This window comes from Gorilla gorilla, chromosome 11 (assembly GCF_029281585.2).
Source record: "Gorilla gorilla gorilla isolate KB3781 chromosome 11, NHGRI_mGorGor1-v2.1_pri, whole genome shotgun sequence".
Lineage (NCBI taxonomy): Eukaryota > Metazoa > Chordata > Mammalia > Primates > Hominidae > Gorilla > Gorilla gorilla.
In genome coordinates this window covers 129,702,544-129,722,045 of record NC_073235.2, presented here as the reverse complement: position 1 = coordinate 129,722,045, position 19,502 = coordinate 129,702,544, and the positions used below count along the sequence as shown (strand labels likewise).

Here is a 19,502-nt window from a genome sequence, read left to right as displayed (position 1 = left end):
ATGTACCCTCCAGGGCATAAGACAAATTCCTGCCTTCATGGAACTTACATTGGATTGTTGAATCTTTACAAACATTTATACTGAATTTTATACTGAATTTGTACTAAATTTCAGTATAGTGTCAGAAGTCCAACTTTAACCAGAGACTGTAGAAGGAGCTTGTTCATAAGCACGTGCATCCATTACACAAGCGGTGATTCCAATTTCAGGTGAACCGGGGCCACCTGCAGATGTGGATGACTGTCCCCGAATCCCAGGCCTTCCTGGGGCGCCAGGCATGAGAGGACCAGAAGGAGCCATGGGGCTCCCTGGAATGAGAGGCCCCCCAGGACCAGGTATGAGCTGCATGCTGATTGTTCATTATTTTCATGATATATTGCTGAAATGAAATTCTAGATATTTTATTTTGTAGCTTTTTATATGGAGCCTAAACTAGTGAGGAGAAAGCATGTCTTTCCCTTTGCAATTTGTTTCTACCTTGATCCAAAGTACATCAATCATGGGCTAACTGGATCCACACATCCCTTCTATTATTTTATTTTATTTTATTTTTGAGACGGAGTCTCGCTCTGTCACCCAGGCTGGAGTGCAGTGGCACCATCTTGGCTCACTGCAAGCTCCGCCTCCCGGGTTCACACCATTCTCCTGCCTCAGCCTCCCGAGTAGCTGGGACTACAGGCACCCACCACCACGCCCAGGTAATTTTTTGTATTTTTAGTGGAGATGGGGTTTCACCGAGTTAGCCAGGATGGTCTCGATCTCCTGACCTCGTGATCCGCCCGCCTCGGCCTCCCACAGTGCTGGGATTACAGGCATGGGCCACTGCACCTGGCCCATCCTTTCTATTTTTATGTGGAACTCCTACTTAAATCTTTCATTCTTGGCCAGCTTTTGGATGTGGAGTTTTCAAACCTCTTAGCACAACATGGTAGATGCTCCATGAACAGTCATTAATAGCTGCCTACTTGATTTTGAGTTAAAAACAATTGAATTGGGGCTGGGTGGAGCGGAAACAGAGCCTGCAAGAAGGAAGTAGGAGCTGTTAGAGGAGGGATGGGGAAAAACAGGGTCTTGCTGTACGTTTTGGCAGTTACTACATGGTTAATCACTGGAGCATTGTTCAGTAACTGCCGGGGTGGCAGGATCCTTATTCAAGTATTTAAGCGAAACCATTCTTTTAAAAAGTGTTCTCCAGCCAGGCGCGGTGGCTCACGCCTGTAATCCCAGCACTGTGGGAGGCCGAGGCGGGTGGATCACCTGAGGTCAGGAGTTTGAGACCAACCTGGCCAACATGGTGAGACCTTGTCTCTTACTAAAAGTACAAAAATTAGCAGGGCTTGGTGGCGGGCACCTGTAATCCCAGCCACTTGGGAGGCTGAGACAGGAGAATCGCTTGAACGGCGGAGGCAGAGGTTGCAGTGAGCTGCACTCCAGTCTGGGCAACAAGAGTGAAACTCCATCTCAAAAAAAAAAAAAAAAAAAAGAAGAAAAAAGTGTTCTCCGAATGGTTTGTTTTCTTTCCACATATCCCCACTGCATTGGGTAATTTACAAAGATATTAGGGAGCCCAGGGCTGGGTATCTAGAAGTCACTGTTCTCTTTAGACACATTGATAGTAGCTATGAGTCTAGAAAACTCATGGGCAAATTCTTTGAAAAGGAGGAACCAGGATGTTCTCTCTCCTTTCACCTCCCACACTGCCCCACTGTGATTTGGACTTTTTTTGGTTCAGGGACACAGGAATTGGAAGCAGAACTGAATTTTGTACCACTTGTTTTTCTTGTGGTTCCCCAAAACCAAGAAGTTAAGTGCCCAAGAGATGTTCCTCTCAACAGGAGTCAGACTCATTCTTAGGTGGTGACCAAAACAGCCCTGGAGCCTTCCTCAAATTAATTTGGGTTTTCGTTGTGTGTGTTTATTGCATTGCATCTGTGTTTGTGCACCAGGTTAATTGGGTGTTGGTTGTAGCAACTTCTTTTAACGGCCCGTGAGAACTGGGAATTGGGCCAGTCTTTATTTAACTCATCTTTCTTGATACTCCTTGCATGCATAAAGTTCTGTCAGTCGGTATTACTAGTCATCAACCTCATTTTAAAACCAAGCTGCCTTGTTGTGTATATATTTGCAATAACCAGAGCTGGGTCCCTCCAACTTAAAAAAATAACTTCCAACTTGAAGACGTGACCTATAACTGGGTTCTGCAAATTCAATTCAGTAAGTACTTCCAGACTCCCTCTACTCTTTGTAAAGTATGCTACTAGGTGGTGTGGGTGATACAAAGATGAGTAAGATGTGTTTTCCCCCTCCAGGGTCTCATAATCCCATGAAAGAAATAGCCAGCAGAATATAAATAACTTAAAGTAATGGTAGATTATTACACAATTCATGTCAAAAAGGAGTTGCAAGCTGGGTGTTGTGGCTCACGCCTGTAATCCCAGCACTCTGGGAGGCCAAGGTGGGCAGATCACCTGAGGTCATGAGTTTGAGACTAGCCTGGCCAACATGGTAAAACCCCGTCTCTACTTAAAATACAAAATTAGCTGAGCGTGGTGGCAGATGCCTGTAATCCCAGCTACTTAGGAGGCTGAGGCAGGAGAATCGCTTGAACCCAGGAGGCAGAGGTTGCAGTGAGCTGAGATAGCACCACTGCACTGTAGCCTGGGCAACAAGAGTGAAACTCCGTCTAAAACAAAACGAAACAAAACAAAGAGTTGCAAGTCAAGGGTATTGGGAGAATGGGATGGTGAGAGGTTAATTCCAGTGTGGAGAACTACAGGACTGCTGGGACCCCAGTAAGAGCTGGTATTTGACCACAGCCTTAAGGAAAGGTTGGGCTTTGAGGCGCCAGAATTGTTCAACAGGGAGATGGCGGGAGCACAGACTGGGCTGGTTGGCCTAATAACCAGGCGTCTAGGAGTTAGCAACATCCTTGCTACTGTAACTGCGGTCCTGGTCCAGGAACTAGCAGCAACTTTGGTCCCGCCCCGACCTACAGAATCAGGATCTGCATTTTAACAAGGTCCCAAAATAGCTGCATACATATTCAAATTTGAGACGCCCTATTATATGAATGCACTCCTTAAAGATTCAGCTAAGAGTAGAACGTTTCTTAGCAAGGCAATCCTAGCTGCAGGTTAAAATCACCTGGAGGATCTTGAAAGAATATTGGTACCTGGGCCTAATCTCAGACCAATAGGATGTGGAAGGTGGCAGGGCCTGAATGTTAACATTTTTCAATGCCCCCCAGGTGACTGTAGCAGGCAGCCAAGGTTGAAATGCACTGCTCCACCTCAACATCAAAATTGAGGCCAGAGGGATGGTTGGGGTCACCCACTGTGGTGGCTTTAAAAAAATAACCAAAGAAAGTAACTAGGAAGAGAAAAATACGTGAATGGGTCAATTCTTTACACTTGAACATGATAGTTATCTTTGACATGAACAAGAACAAGATTCTCTCTCCATAGACTATGAGCTTCTGAAAGATGATCTAGTGCTTATGTGGCCCAGGTGTGCTTGCCTGTGATCTCTAATTCCCCTGACTTAGGGTTTCATGGGCTCATCCGCTGCACGTGGCCACAGGAGGGCCTTCCCTGGGTTCCTGTGCCCTCTCTTTATTGGAGCCACTGACCCTGCCTGCTGGAAGTGGGGACACTCCAAGGCCACCTCTCTAACACCTACATGATTATGATGTTTTTAAAAAAGTGCCCCGTCGTTACGGTGAAGCATCGCCTTCTCTTCCTATGTTCTCACCATGTGGCCCAGCTTCCCTGGGGCTCCTTTTTGTCCTGTGCACCCACTCCCAAGCCCTTGCTTTCTTCTGGGGCCCCTCTTCTCTGATAGGAGCCTCTGGGTTCCTGTTACAAAGGACCTCTCTTCCCCGCCATGTCTATGCCTTCCTCAGCCTTGTCTATGCCTGCTGGGCACACTGGCTGTATTGGTCATCCTGTCCAGTTACTAAAGAGTGACAGGTATATTCTAAGGGCCTAATGCCAAACCCTGGCTGACCTGGGCCATCTGTAGGCCATGTTGCTCATTCTCTAGCGTTTTCTGAAGGCATTTTTTCAGCAGGGTGTGAGGGGCCATATACACCACTCCAGCCTGGGCAAGAAGAGCGAAACTCCATCTAAAACAAAACAAAACAAAACAAAAGAGTTGCAAGTCAAGGGTACTGGGAGAGGTTAATTCCAGTGTGGAGAACTGCAGGACAGCTAGGACCCCAGCAAGAACTGGTATTTGAGCAGAGCCTTAAGGAAAGGTTGGGCTTATATACCACCACCACATATACCACCCTCAAGATTGGGTGCCGAAAAGAAATGGCTGCCACTAGAAAGAACAATGTTCACTTAAAATGATGTTGTTGGCATCTTCCTGTTTTCCCTTCAGAATCTTCTCTTTTCTGCTCCTCTACCTCCTCCTCCCCACCAGCCTCAAGTAGACAAAAAAGATAACTACTGAGTACTGGGCTTAATTCCTGGGTGATGAAATAATCATCAGTACAACAAACCTCCATGGCATGAGTTTACCTATGTAACAAACTTCACACGTACCCCTGAACCTAAAATAAAAGGTAAAAAAAAAAATTAAAAAATCTTTTCTTTCATTGCTAAGCTGATTTTGTAACCATGTGCTACAGCTGAGACTTACATAGAAATGAACAAACTTCTGGCTCTTTCCTGCCCAATATGGGTGGATGACAGCCACACGAAGTGGGTCGATTAGTCCACCACAGGAGGCCTAACGCTCTTCTACGCACAGATCTCTTTGATCTACAACTTTTCCTTCCAGGGCGGCCCTCAAAGGCTGAAGCTTCCTACAGTGAACTCAAAAGGGTTTTCCATTTTGTTTTGAACTGTTCCTGCCTAATGGATGTACCCACACCCTGTTAGGGTTGTGTTTCTCTTCCAGGCAACACTTGCCCTCTCAGGAGGTCATCCATCTAACACTGGAGGGTTTTTTTTGATGTTTAGTTTTATTCCTTAAAACTAGTTCCAAGTAGGGAACAAGTCCCTAAGGTGGAAAGCTCTGAACATAGAGCTCAGGTTAATAAGAAGAGCCTTCCTTCCTGTTTCTCAGGAAATGTCTTCCGCCTGACAATTTCTCTTTGCCTCACCCTAAAGGGAGTAAAGCCCACGTGATAACGTCTGGTGTGAGGACTCTTTTTCCCAGATCTATAGTGATCTCACCATGAGTCTATACATCAGGAGGAGTCCCTGCTGCTGCCTGTTCAGTGGAAGGGAGAAACTCCTAACCCATAAGCACTAAGGCAGCCCTTTCTAGAATATATTGCATGTTAGAATCATCTTGTTGGGTGAGACAGAGAAAGGAATGCTCTGAGCTCACTGTTGGGGTCCCATGTTCCTTCCAAGATAACTGATACTCTCTTGGAAGATGGTGGAGTTCCAGATTCCACCAGGAGTGCCACCCCGGGGAGAGGTTTCTGCCCAGTCACCAGGAAGGGCAGGGCTCCTCTCACCCAGATGGGGAGGTGGGGATGTTTCCTTTCTCACCTACTGAATGGTAACCATGTACAGCGTGCAGTCCAGGACACTCTGAAATAATTCGTTTCTAATCCTGGGAGCACAAAAGCATAACAGGAGCATATCGGACACTGGGATGTCTGCACTGAGTGTAGCTCAACCAGCACAGGGCATGGAGGGGAGAGACTGGCTGGTCGTAGGGATGTAAGAAGAAGAAGGGGACACTCTCAGGCAGGCAATATGAGGATGCAACTTTACAATCAGTGGGGCGTGTGGAACCGAGGGCAGGCAAGTGAGACATCTACCTCATTACCTGAACACTTCAATCCCCTGCTTCAGCTTTGGAGCCAGATGATGTTTGCTGCGACCACTCACCCCTGCTGCTGCAGCATAGCTGTAGATAACACGTAAATGAATGCATGTGTTCCACGGTAACTGGGGTTACTAAAATGGGCAGTAAATGGCCCACAGGCTGTAATTTGCCAACCACTGTTATAGAGACCGTAAGAAGCTTGAGGGCAGGATATTGTCTTATTCAGTGTGATATCCATACACAGGCCTGGGTCATGGAGGGTGTTTGGTAAACATTTGGTGAATGAACACATGACTCTTGGATGTAGCCTACTGTGTGGAGCGGTTTCTCAACCTCAGTGCTGCTGACATTTGGGGCCCGATCGTTCTCTATCCTGGAGGGCTGTTTGGTGGATTCTAGGATGTTAAGCAGCATCTCTTGCCCCTATCCTGCTAGATGCCAGTAATGACCTCTTCCTCCATGTGAGGACCCAAAATGCCTCCAGACATTGCCAAGTGTCTGCTGGGGTGAGGGGTGGGGTGGGGCGGTGCAGAACCACCTAATGTTGAAGACCATTTATGTAGGGAGGGATGTGGTAGGAGATGGGAGATGTACCTTTAGCCTATGGGGTAGGCATTTGGTGAAGGGGAAGAAAAAAACTTTATTACAAAAGAAAAAAAAGGTAACTTAAAACTAAACACACTTTTAAAAGACACAATTGCCTGTATATTTTTCCAGTTTTATTTCTGCACGATCATCCTAGGCATACTTGTTGGCAAACTGTTCTTAACATAACCTTACTTCTATGTCATTACATATTTTCCTACAATATTATCTATAGTAGCTGAGGAATATTGCCTTATCTGATTGTGCCATAATTTATTTAACCACTACCTTCACCAATTATTGATTGGTTTGCTGCCAGCTGCTCTGCTAGAAAGAAGTTAATCCAACAAGGCCCTGCTTTTTGGAGCCACAGGCTAGCAGAAAATGAAGACATTGAGCAAGTCAGTTTGGACATGTTGAGTGTTAACAAGGGGTAATGTGGGAATTTCTAACAGGGGAGCTGAACCTGGGGGTAGGGAGGGGGTGTCACGAGGAACATTTAAGGCTTTGGTTCTCGAGCTTCATGAACCATCAGAATCCCTGAGGAGCTTGTTAAAACACAGCTCGCTGAGGCGCCCCCCAGACCTGATTTGTTAGGTAAGGAGAGGGCTCTGAGAGTCTTTATTTCTAACACATTCCCAGGTGCTGCCGCTGCTGCTGGTCCAGTAACTACTCTGATTTAAGGAGTTTCCACTTTCTCACTACGATAAGCAACTGGTAATGATATCTTACTTATACGCATCCCTGATTATCATGAAGAAATAGTGTAATGGATAGGAACAGAGGTTCTGGAAATAAGGGCTGGGTGTGGTGTCTCACGCCTGTAATCCCAGCACTATGGGAGGCTGAGGTGGGCAGATAACCTGAGGTCAGCAGTTTGAGACCAGCCTGGCCAACATGGTGAAACCCTGTCTCTACTAAAAATACAAAAAAATTAGCTGGGCTTGGTGGCGCACACCTGTAGTCCCAGCTACTCAGGAGGCTGAGGCAGGAGAATCACTTGAACCTGAGAGGCTGAGGTTGCAGTGAGCTGAGGTCATGCCACTGCACTCCAGCATGGCCAACAGAGCAAGACTCCATCTCAGAAAAAAAAAAAAAAAAAAAAAAGCCAGGCATGGTGGCCCGTGCCTGTAGTCCCAGCTAGTCGGGAGGCAGTACCTTTAGCCTTTGCGGGAGGCAGGAGAATCTCTTGAACTGGGAGGTGAAGGCCGCAGTGAGCCGAGATTGTGCCACTCCACTCCAGCCAGGACGATACAGCGAGACTCCATCTGGAAAAACAAACAAACAAAACACAAAAGAAATAAAAGAGCAGAGATTCTGGAAGTAGATGACATATGTTCGTAACTCTGGCTCTACCACATAACCCATGACTCAGTTTCCTGATCTGTAAGAAGGGCTGATTGTGAGGATTATGTGGATTCACTAACATAAAAAGCACTTAGAACACGGCCTGACACAGAATAAACAGTACTTGTGTTTGCTATTATTGTTGTTGTTTCTTTAAACTAAATTCCCTGAGTAGAATTTCTGGTTTCAAGAATAGACAGAAATATAGGATTTTCAAAATATGCCGCCAAGGTCATGACCGGAAAGAGTTTTAAAGTTAAATCATCTAGAGCACTGGTTCTCAACGTGTGGTTCCTGGGACTGGCAGCATCAGCATCACCTGGGGACTGCTAGAAATGCAGATTCTCAGGCCCCACCCCGACCTACCAAGGCAGATGCTGATTTCTACCAAAGTGTGAGCCAGTGTTCCAGAATGTCATTGGGGTTCTGTTCTCAGGAGCAGTAGGACCGTGTCATTGCGCTGTTTAGCCCTGTGTTTCCTATTGATGTTGCTCAGGTGGGTTGGAGGAGGAAGATTAGAGTCCAGGGTTGCTCTAGGCAAGTTAGCTATTCTACTACGTGTGGACGCACAGTCAGGGCCTCACCTGGGGCCGCAGAGGGGCAGGGAGGGGCCTGCGTGGGAAATCTTCGATTCTTGCTAGCTTGCAACACCAAGTCAAACCTCCTTAAACCTCCATGCATCCTTTTCATGACAGGGTTGCTGCTTTAAGGGTAGAGGGTTTCGGTCAGCGTCTGTGTTAACACACTCATTTAATGGTTATCAGGCAAGGCTGGTCCCTCAGTAGGGTGGGGGAGGGAGGCTCCATGAATTCCTCGGTTGACTGGCATCCTCAGCTTTATCATCATCCCCTGGTCACTGGAGGGCGAAGGCAAGAAGCAACAGTGAAAGCCACTTACACAAGCCCCTTTGATTTAATGTTTGATTTTAGGCTATGTGTAGGTCTGCTCGGGCCGCCACAACAAAGTATCACTGACACAGTGGCTTAAACAACAGACAATTTTTCACAATTCGGGATGCAGAAGTCCAAGATCAAGGAGCCACAACAGGGCTGGTTTCTCCCAAGGCCTCCCTCCGTGGCTTGCGGATGCCACCATCTTCCTGTGTCCTCACGTGGCCTCTCCTCTGTGCCATTCCAGGGACACGCATCCCTGGGGTCCCTTTCTGTGTCCAAATTTTCTCCTTGCATAAGGAGACCAGTCAGCCTGGATTAGGGCCCAGCCTAAGAGGCTCATTTTAACAGAATCACCTCCTTAAAGGCCTTATCTCCAAATACAGTCACATTCTGAGATACGGGGACTAGGACTTCAACACATGAAATTTGGGGGTACACAAATCAGCCCATACCAGGCTACTCTGTGGCAGAGAGAGAGAGACAGAGAGAGAAAGAGAGAAAGAGAATAGAAAACAAGTAGAGACTGGAAACCTGGAGAAGGCTAGTAATTCAGGAAATTAGGTATAATAGCAATAAACTCCCTCAAAGACAATGATTGTGTCTGCTCCCCTGACCGAAGGGAGATGGTGGCTAATGATTTGAGGCCTTGACAAAAAAGTAACTGCATACTTAAAGAACCCCTTAAGGATTAACGCAATTGCTGCCAAGTCCCCCAGGTTATATCCAGAGCTCTGCAGCTTGTCAGGGGCAGGGTCTGGTGGTTGATGGCCTCTGCACTTGGCTTCCTTGGGCCTAAGTTTCCTCTCCACATGTGACTGCTCTGTGACTTTTATGAGCCCCAGTCTCTTCACTGGTATAACTGGCATGTACGAGTACCTAGTCATATGGCTGCTGAGAAGACTGAACTGGACAATCCACGTAAAGGGATTAGCATGGTACCTAGCACATTGTAAACACTCAGTAAAAAGCTATTTTAAAAAATTGCTGCACCTATCATGCTCCAGATTTAACGTGACCCCAAATGAAACCGATTAAGTTTCATTCATTTCTCCATCTAGGCTTTGAAACAATCATTATTAAGGAAAATATTTATTATAAATGCCATACATGTTCAGTAGTTTTTTTTTTTTTTTTGAAGTCAAATATATGAAGACTATGAAGAAAATGTGAAAACCTGTCTCTCAACACCTCCCTGGTCTGGCTTCAAATCCTGGCCTAGCCCTTTACGGGATCACTGACTTTAATTAAGCAAATTATTTGACCTCTCGGGGCCCCAGTTACCCCAACTGCAAGTGGAGATAGTAAAATCCCAACTTCATGTCATTGCAAAGACTAAATGAGCTGATGCATTCAGTCAAAGTGGGAAGGAAGCCTGGGGCTGGCACACGGCTGGCACACGGTATAAGCATGGTAAATGCTAGCAGGTGTCATGGTTGCTTTCACCACCAGCATCATAAACTTTTGTGCAGGGTGCAAAGGAGAGCCTGGGCTGGATGGCAGGAGGGGTGTGGATGGCGTCCCTGGGTCTCCTGGGCCTCCCGGACGTAAAGGTGACACAGGAGAAGACGGCTACCCTGGAGGACCAGGTAGAGTTTCAGTCACTCCTCTTTTCTCTGACACTGTAAACCTTAGAGTTGTATACAAAAATCTCTGATCTCTCAAGTGGCTTTCCAAACTGGATCCTATTCAGATCATTTGCCTTAGATGCTGACTCACCAGGTATCAGAGACTGAAACAATGAGAACAGAGTGGGATGCATCTCTTATGTTCTAACTGATGTTAAACCATCATAAAACCTAGACAAGGCTTTGCATCCTATTCAGTATTTTCCCAAACTGCTATACATCATCATCAAAGTCTTGGCCATTTCTGCGGTTCACTTTTCAAGGTCATGAAGGGACGGTCAGCCTGGTGGCTGTGGGATCACCCTTAAGAGGCTGTGATGAAGACCTCAGGGACGGTGTGTGTGTTCTCACCCTCTACAAGTGGCCAAATCGCCTGGTTTCCTGAGTTCACTTCATCTTATCATATAGCCATTAGTACACTGATGTAGAAAACAGGGCTCTTTCTTAAAAGAAAAAAAATGGGAAGTGGTGTTGGGAAAGGGGACATAGGACTCTTCAGAATAGAAGTGTGAAACAATGCACCATGTAGCTCGTTAGGCGCATGGATCCAAAGAGCCTGAGACACAATCCCATCTCCAGAGAGTACCTGGCCAGGGATGCAAACTCCTGTACCAGGTTAGTAGGGAGTAGAAACGAATGAGGAGGGCTGGGTGAGGTCTGTAGCAAAATGGAGCTTTGGCTAAAAGCTGCAGCGCAGCTCCAGGCAATTATAGTCTACAGAAATGTGGGCCTACACTCTATACTCTCTTCGTTCAAAATATCAACTTGTAAAATCCTTACAGGTCAAAACACACGAGCAGGCCTGATTCAGTCCACAGGCTACCGCTTTGTCGTCTCTGGTTGACAGTGTAGATGGGGAGAGCCTGCCAGTCTTGCAGAACCAAGGGTAGAACACAAAAAATACCTTTTGGTTTCAATGTCTAACTTCACCTTTTGCTCTTGGCAATTAGAAACAGCTCCTGGCCTTCTGCAATAGTTCAGCCCCTTAGAGGTGCCGAAGGATACAGACCCTACTCACGTTCTCTAGAACTGTTGATTTCCCATCTGCCAACAAGAATGCTAGAACAAGGCCTTCCTTCCATTTCCCTCTCTTCTCAAAGAGGAGAGCCAAACTTGTAGATGTGGATCCCAAGCCTTTGGCTTTCTCAGAATGGAACTGACAATATGCTGGAACCAGGGAAGAGGTCTGGGAGGTGTAAGAAAGACCAACTTTGGGGAGCACTTGCTCAGCAGTTCAGTCTGGGGAGTCCACACTTGGGGTGTGTCATTACACTGTCCTTGTTCTTTTCTTCCCAGCGTATTTCATAACTTAACTTTTTGTTATGCTTATTGTTTCTTATTTCTCTCTCTTCCTCAAGTGTAATGCAAGCTCTATGAGGGCAGGGATTTTCCTCTGTTTTCCGTCTTTATGCTAATGTAGCCCAGGCATCTAGGAGTTGCTTGGAACAAATACTTGATGAATGAGTTGTTGTATGTACTGCAGCTGTGTAGCTGTGTACATTCCAGAAGGCGAGGAGGGGCTGAGTTATGCTCCCCTCTGCTCCCTGAGTGCTTAGCACAGTGCCAGAACAGAGGTGCTTAACATATTTGTTAAACCAAACCCCCTAACCTGCCTTCAATTTTTTTCCTTTGTTCCTCCAGGGCCTCCTGGTCCCATTGGGGATCCTGGGCCCAAAGGGTTTGGCCCTGGATACCTCGGTGGCTTCCTCCTGGTTCTCCACAGTCAGACGGACCAGGAGCCCACCTGCCCCCTGGGCATGCCCAGGCTCTGGACTGGGTATAGTCTGTTATACCTGGAAGGGCAAGAGAAAGCTCACAATCAAGACCTTGGTATGGATACAGGATCGCCCATCTCCATTGCCTGAAGAGTAAAATTTGGGGTTAATTTTACTGATTCATCAACACCTTAAGTGATCACTAACCTTATATGGGATTATTCTTACTTTTAAAAAAAAACACTAGCATGGTCATTCTCAGCTAATCCTTTAAACTTATGATCCTATGAAGTGTCAAAGAAGCTCATTCTGGCTATAATTATTATCTGGCTATAATAAGTATATTATTATTATCTGGCTAATAATAAGTATATTATTTTTATAAAAATGATTCTTCCTCAGTAAGTTAAATGTAACTCTGTTATCAAATGTACTTTTTGCTTCCAAATGTAAATTAACCAGAATGTGGTCAGTTCCTGTACTTACACGTAAAATGGTGCAGCCACAGCACGCTGATGGTTATGTTACGGCACTTGCCAGCATCAACTCCCTACCCTACTCCAATTTAAATTACAGAACTTTATTTTGAGGGTCATCTTTTGGTGCTCCTTGTCACTTCTCCGCTCTCCTCTCTTCCCCTCCCCTCCCTTCCCCTCCCCTCCCCTCCCCTCTTCTCTTCTCTCTTCTCTTTTCCTCTTTTATTTTTTGAGATGGAGTATTGCTCTGTTGCCCAGGCTGGAGGGCAGTGGCACAACCTTGGCTCACTGCAACCTCCACCTCCAGGGTTCAAGCGATTCTCCTGCCTCAGCCTCCTGAGTAGCTGAGACTACAGACTTGTGCCACCATGCCTGGATAATTTTTGTATTTTTAGTAGAGCTGGGGTCTTGCGGCCAGGTAGGTCTCGAATATCTGACCTCAGGTGATCTTCCCGCCTTGGCCTCCCATAGTGCTGGGATTACAGGTGTGAGCCACCGTGCCCAGCCCTTGTCAATTTTCAATAGTAGATTTGCAAGCTGTGGGACTGATTTCAAGTCAAAGGCTTAAGTACCTGGCTGCCGGGAAACACTGTCTTTCCAAGAAAATCATGGTTAGAATGGAAGGTGCAGGAAGGATATGCTGACGGGGACAGTTGACGGTGAGGTGCTTGCCATTGCTCTCACTAGGCAGTGACCCCAGCTGTTAAAAAGGGTAGTCAAAGAGTGCAAGCCTGGGCTGGCAACTACTTGTACATCCCCTGCATTTCTCCCTTGGGTTTGGCTGTGGCCTTTCCCATCACAAGGGGCTAGTTTCTTTGAGCACAGGAGAAAGGAGGAAGTGATGTTTAATATCCTGAATCTGTTTCCTTCTCTCCTTCTCTCCCTCTCCCATCAATTTCTTTCCTGCCTGGTCTTTGTACCATCCGTCTTGCTTCTCCCCCCTTGGTCTAACCAGAGCACACATCTTAAAACTCTGCAGAACTCTTGGGATAAAGTCCAAACTCCTTAACAAGATTGACAAAAGCCACATCCAATGGTCTGATTTATCACTGGACACTCCTGAGACAGACAATGCAGACACCCTCTCCTCATAGTCCCTGCACTGAACATGTCTGAGTTCTCTGAGCTCCACGATCCCTTATCTCCAACCCCCTCTGACGCTATATCTCTCTTTTGAGTAGTCATTACCACCATCTCCAAGCCTGGCTAAATCCTCTTCATATTTCAAGTCCTAACTTAAAATCACATATTCCAGTTATCCTTCCTTGAGGTCCCGGAACCCCACACTTCTCATTCTTAGGGCTTGTTGTGCTGTATTTTCATTGCTTGTTTGCTCATCCAGTTCCCTGCTAGGCCATGAGCTTCCTGAACACAGAGATGTGCTCGGTGCCCACCTCCAGCACCTGGCCCCCTGCTTGGCTCGAGTGAGGGATGAGGGCTGGCCCACAGGACCAGGGAGGTGTCAGAAATGGCTTCCTCACCACAGAAGTAGGCTTTGGCGAGGGCCTCCAGATTTCAGAACACGTATCTGCAAAGGCCAGATGGAGGAAGGAAGGGTCTGGGAACACCTACATGGGGTGCTTGGACACCAGCTGTCTCTTCTTCCCCTCCCAAGGTCTGGCAGGGTCTTGCCTTCCCGTGTTTAGCACGCTGCCCTTTGCCTACTGCAACATCCACCAGGTGTGCCACTATGCCCAGAGAAACGACAGATCCTACTGGCTGGCCAGCGCTGCGCCCCTCCCCATGATGCCACTCTCTGAAGAGGCGATCCGCCCCTATGTCAGCCGCTGTGTGGTATGCGAGGCCCCGGCCCAGGCGGTGGCGGTGCACAGCCAGGACCAGTCCATCCCCCCATGTCCGCAGACCTGGAGGAGCCTCTGGATCGGATATTCATTCCTGATGGTGAGTCCCGTGCCCTTGAAAACCCTGGCTCATTCACCATTTCCTAACACCTTCTCCCGCCATTTCTCTCTGGATTGGACAGTAATTCTGAGCACTCTGCGCTTAGGACATAAGGTCACGGGGACTGTTGCAAACCATAGCCTGTTGGGATGCAGGGCCATTATCTTTTAAAAACACTTGTGATTGATTTTGGTCACACTGGTAGAATTTAGAAGATGAGTTTGCTTCAGCCATCGGTGAAACTGGAGCCAATTTGTGTGCATACTTACCATGCTGACTACGACTCCTTTTCAGCGCTTGTATTTTGTTCTTTATGGAATAATCTAAGGAAAAATGTTAAGATCAGACCCAAACCTGGGTGTGTCCCTGATTGGGTCTGGGGTTGTCTGTGTGTGTCTGAGCCCTAATTCTCTCTTGTTTTCTGGGTAGCACACAGGAGCTGGGGACCAAGGAGGAGGGCAGGCCCTTATGTCACCTGGCAGCTGCCTGGAAGATTTCAGAGCAGCACCATTCCTTGAATGCCAGGGCCGGCAGGGAACTTGCCACTTTTTTGCAAATAAGTATAGCTTCTGGCTCACAACGGTGAAAGCAGACTTGCAGTTTTCCTCTGCTCCAGCACCAGACACCTTAAAAGAAAGCCAGGCCCAACGCCAGAAAATCAGCCGGTGCCAGGTCTGCGTGAAGTATAGCTAGAGAATGCGAAATTCACCAACACGTGGCCAAGAGAAACTTCCTAGGGGGCTAAGACTTCCTAGACTGTGCTAAGAGACGTCATGGTGCTCATTTTGGACTCCCTTTCAGTGGTTCCTTCTGTTTTGTCGTGGTTATTCCCAGAGTCCTCTGGTTCCTTACACATTAAGCAAATGCTGCACGGATGGATTTGTTTGGACCTTCCAATCTAGATGGAACCTAGATACTCTTATTTTACTGAGGATGATCGAAGAACTGGCTTTATTTAAAAATATGCTAATTCTCAGAAAGGCAAGTAGATGATAAAGGCCAGATTACAAATTACATTCTGAAAACTTCATTCGTGGGTTAACAGTATCTCAAACAATTGAAGTCAATTACTCTATAATACAGTGGGCTTCTGGATGGATTTTATAGGAAAAAATAAACAGGTCAATGAATGAAACTAGAAAGCAGAGATTTTCAACATTTCAAAATGATTTCCTCTGTAATCTATTTTTCCATATACTTTAAATAATGGTAAAACCATGACCCAAAGAGAGATTTTTTTTTTAAAGAAGAAAAAAAAAATTCACACTGCCAGCGTTAACAGTTCCTTTCAAAGGAGAATGAATCATGATGGCAGGAAGGCCCACAGTCGCCGTATTCCAGAGATGCGACATTAGCATAAACACATCACAGATGAATATAAAACATTATGTTCTCTTCTGCATTTTTCAGAGAATAGAAATGCCTACTTTGGCAACCCTTTTGAAAAGTAGCAATTATGGAAAAAAAATATTCAATAAGAGATTAGGAGCCTAAAAGCTATTAGTGAATATTAAGGTAGTTATTCACAAAAATTGACTCCCCATTGCAGTGAACTTCCAGACAGACTGCTTTTCCCCAGTCGGGGTCCGGCGTGTCACCGGTGCGTGCGTGCTAATGGGACTGGCGCTACATGGGGCTCACTCAGGCAGGCACGCGCTTCATACAAAGCATCTCACTCCCCTCCCCAGGAGAGCCTGCACAGCTTCTTGCACTCACAACGGACACTTTGCTCCACACACATAATGGCAGCTCACACAGGGACGTGACAGAGCTATCATTATGCACTTGGGAGAAAATTAAGGGCCGACTTAATTAAACTTAGGTAAGAAGATTCATTTAAGTCAGGGTTACCCCATCAGGAGGACATGGCACTATCTTTAAACGAAACAAAGACAATTTATAATTTGAATTTTATGCTCCCGTGGTTGGCTGTTACAGGAGCATCCCATTTTGCCAATTTTAAAGACATTCTTATATTTCATATCAGTCTTGTACCAAGGCAACAGTTTGACATTTGGCATTAGTATTTTCTAAAAAAGTTTAGAATGTGTGTCAATTTATAATGATTATTTTTTCTGTAAAGCAAAAGATCCCTTTTTCTATTTTGCTAGGAATTTGGTGATCTAATCCTAAATTTAAAAGATTTGTTGGAAAAAATTTTTAGGAAACTCACCTTCCTCATCTAAAAGAAAAAGGCATTTTAGAGAAAACTAAAGAAATTTCTCAGGAGCGTGACACTCATTTTAGTGCTTTGTTTCCGTGCACTTAAAAATAATTGAGAAGAAAAACTCAATTAAAATTTTGTTTATAAGAAATGTTTTCCTTGCCAAACCTTGATTTGTAATGAGCTCTTATATGCAGAACACATTTCAAATGAGTTTTGCTATGGGCTGCCCCCGGGGTGGCAATTTATTTTAAGAGTATTTTCTGGTAAAAAGAAAAATGTGTATTTTAAGATGAAATATTTTCTTGATGTAGCAGAATATTTCCTAGTTCATTTGACCCATTTGATATTTTTTAAACCATGCTCTGGCATGTTGAATATTTTTGTGCACCTAAAACTTAAGCCAATTTCAATCTTATTTGTGATTACCTTTCTCCTTCCAAAAAAGTTTTATCTATTACCAAAAGTCAACCCTCCTAAAAGTTCAACTTGTTCATCTTGAACTTGGCCTGAGAACATTTTCTGGGAAGAGGTAAGGGTGACAAACGGAACATCAGAAACGTATCTTGCTTGCTAATTATTTTAAACACTTTAATGTTGGTACTAGAATATTATCTTCATAAGTTAATACATAAGTAAAAAAAAAATCCACACAAACACAGGCTAAATTATGTAGACAGTTTACTCCACAGTGAGCTTGGGAAGGTATCAGACTGTTCAAAATGTTAGTATTACAAGAGCTGTCTCTAAATGCAGCATTAACACTGCCCTCTAATTTTACAGAAGTATTTTAAAGGATCAAAAGGGCGGAAAAATAACTTCTTGGAATAGAAGATCCTGTTACCTTAAACCATTATTTTCTTCACCTGGTTATATATCAATGTGCCTTCAATTACCCTTTCTCTGTGGAGGTGATGAACAAAGCTTTTAAGTTGTTCTCCTAACCCATTATTGGAGATGATCCTTATCAAACCCTTCTCTCCCTGCCTCCCCACCAACCTTGTAGACTGGAACGTGCCTAGATTGCCCTAATGGGAGCTGTTCTGTGCCCGTGCTGGAAATCTGGGATGCATACTTCTGGGTTCTGATTCTCAGTGAGTGGAGCCCATTCATCCAGGCAGGTTTCCATGCTATGAGTGGCCTTTTCGTTCTGCTCTCACACTCCCCACATTGAAAGCTGAGTCATCGCTGCTTTGGATGGCTACCTCCTCTTTAGCCCCGTGCCCGTCTCACACAGCCTTTGTCTTCCACCTCCACCCTTGCAGTAGGCATCTCCCAGTTGGTGCCTTAGTTTCAAATCCCAGTTGCCATCTAAGATCCACCCAAACTTGATTTTGTCACCCTCTGGATTAGAATCCTTCTGTGACTCCGCTGCCCATGAAGTCCAAATGACTTCCTACGGGGTGAAAGGTCCAGTGGGGACTGTTCGAGGGTTCCCTCTAGGACTATTTCCTGTCATGATGAACTGTGTGCAGCTCTGCAGACACTCCCAGCACCTCTTCGACTTTGCTCCTGCTTCACCAGTGATGTCCTCCCTGGGGTCAGTTTACCCTGCGTGGGAGGTGAATTCCCTGGGGGAAACTTAGGCTCCCTTCTGCTGCTCTTGTGCAGTGCACGGGGCTGTCCTCATTTTCTCCGTTCCCCATTGCTTCTTTAATGTCTCAGTGCACTTCCTTCATTCCATTGCCAAAATGCAAGCCCCTTGAGGGCAGGGACCATGCTTGACTCGTTTTTGTATGCCTAATGCCTTTAGCACAGAGTTGAACACATTACTGCCAATTCATTTTTTTCAATGACAATTCCATAAACATCATTAGGCATTAGCTGTTCAGCTCTGCATATAAGGTCTTCATCAGCAAGACGGTTACAAGTATAAACCATTTCCTATTTCAGAATATTTTAATATTCAACATATTTGTATACCCACATTCTCTTGTTACAATTATTGCCAGAAAGCCAATTGATAAGCTTTCAAAATGGGCTTATCACACCCCTCCAAAAATAGATTTTTGTTTTTTCTATAAACAGAAATTTCAGAAATGGGATTTGAGAGATCCGACTGAGAAGACCCTTCAGTAAAATGTGACATGACTTACCTTATGCTGTAATCTGTATTCCCTCAGGATTTAAGGGCTTCCTAGCATAAAATCTTTGCTAAACGTTTGTATACATGTTATTGGTGCTCCGAAAAACAGTCAATGGAATGGTGCACTACAATTGGGCTTTATCATCTTATTTTGAACCTCGTGTAGATTATAGTAAAGCAAACCATTCAGTGTGTTCCAGGAAATTATATTAGATCTGTGTTTCTATCAGCTCACTGGAATAATCTGATAATTGTTACTTTTACTTGGTATGGCTGCAAGAATAGTGGAAAGAAGAGGACTTGAGAGTTGGTCGAACCCAGGTTTGAAATCTGGCTTAGTCATTTTTCAGCTGTTATCCTGGGTGAGTTTTGCCAACTTTCTTAGCTTCATTTCCCTCATTAATACGGTGGGACATAACAGCTACTCTTGCATTGAAAATTAAGTTAGATTACCTGTCTAGCATACCCATCATCATACACTTACTATGGTCACATTTTGTATTTAAAATAAACTAATATGAAAAATATTTTTTTACATAGAATTATGATTCTCACAGGGTATATAAATTACTGATTAGAATTATTTATATGTGGCCAATTCTTAATGTCATTGGGAATGCTGTTTCATTTCAATCCTCAAAGTTACTGTAGCACAGAAAATATCACAATTTCCTGCAGGGACATTATCAGTAAGTTCTGCAGGGAACAAACAATTGACATTAAAAATCAGTACTCTGCAATTGTCACTGTTATTATCTGCTAGAAACTCTGCATAATGCATTTTAAACCACCAAGGCTGGCTGCCACATCCATGTGAAATGCTTGAATTTTATGGTGCTTAAATATTTAATGATTCATGGGAAAAATGTGAAATGTGTCTAATAAATTGCATCCCTTTCTCTAACCTCTGGTTGTAAAG

General features: G+C 45.1%; 2 protein-coding genes across 6 annotated transcripts in view; one reads left to right on the top strand and one right to left on the bottom strand.

Annotated features, from left to right (window-relative positions):
- Window positions 1–17,285, top strand: part of COL4A4 (collagen type IV alpha 4 chain) — a 158,817-nt gene extending 141,532 nt beyond the window's left edge. Inside the window, exons 44-48 of the mRNA XM_031008834.3 lie at window positions 210–335; window positions 10,085–10,201; window positions 11,882–12,070; window positions 14,047–14,333; window positions 14,763–17,285. Of these exons, the coding sequence (XP_030864694.2) occupies window positions 210–335; window positions 10,085–10,201; window positions 11,882–12,070; window positions 14,047–14,333; window positions 14,763–15,026 (983 nt within the window). The 3' untranslated portion in view covers window positions 15,027–17,285. The remainder of the gene's footprint in view (window positions 1–209; window positions 336–10,084; window positions 10,202–11,881; window positions 12,071–14,046; window positions 14,334–14,762) is intronic.
- RHBDD1 (rhomboid domain containing 1) overlaps window positions 1–19,502 on the bottom strand; it is a 190,811-nt gene that overhangs the window by 5,073 nt on the left and 166,236 nt on the right. For 4 of the 5 annotated variants that reach the window (XM_063695246.1, XM_063695245.1, XM_063695249.1 and 1 more), the window contains one exon: window positions 7,534–7,643. In XM_063695246.1, coding sequence (XP_063551316.1) covers window positions 7,534–7,643 — 110 coding nt within the window. Of the gene's footprint in view, window positions 1–2,188; window positions 4,124–7,533; window positions 7,644–19,502 lie in introns of those variants that run through there. The other variant, XM_063695248.1, reaches the window with a different exon arrangement.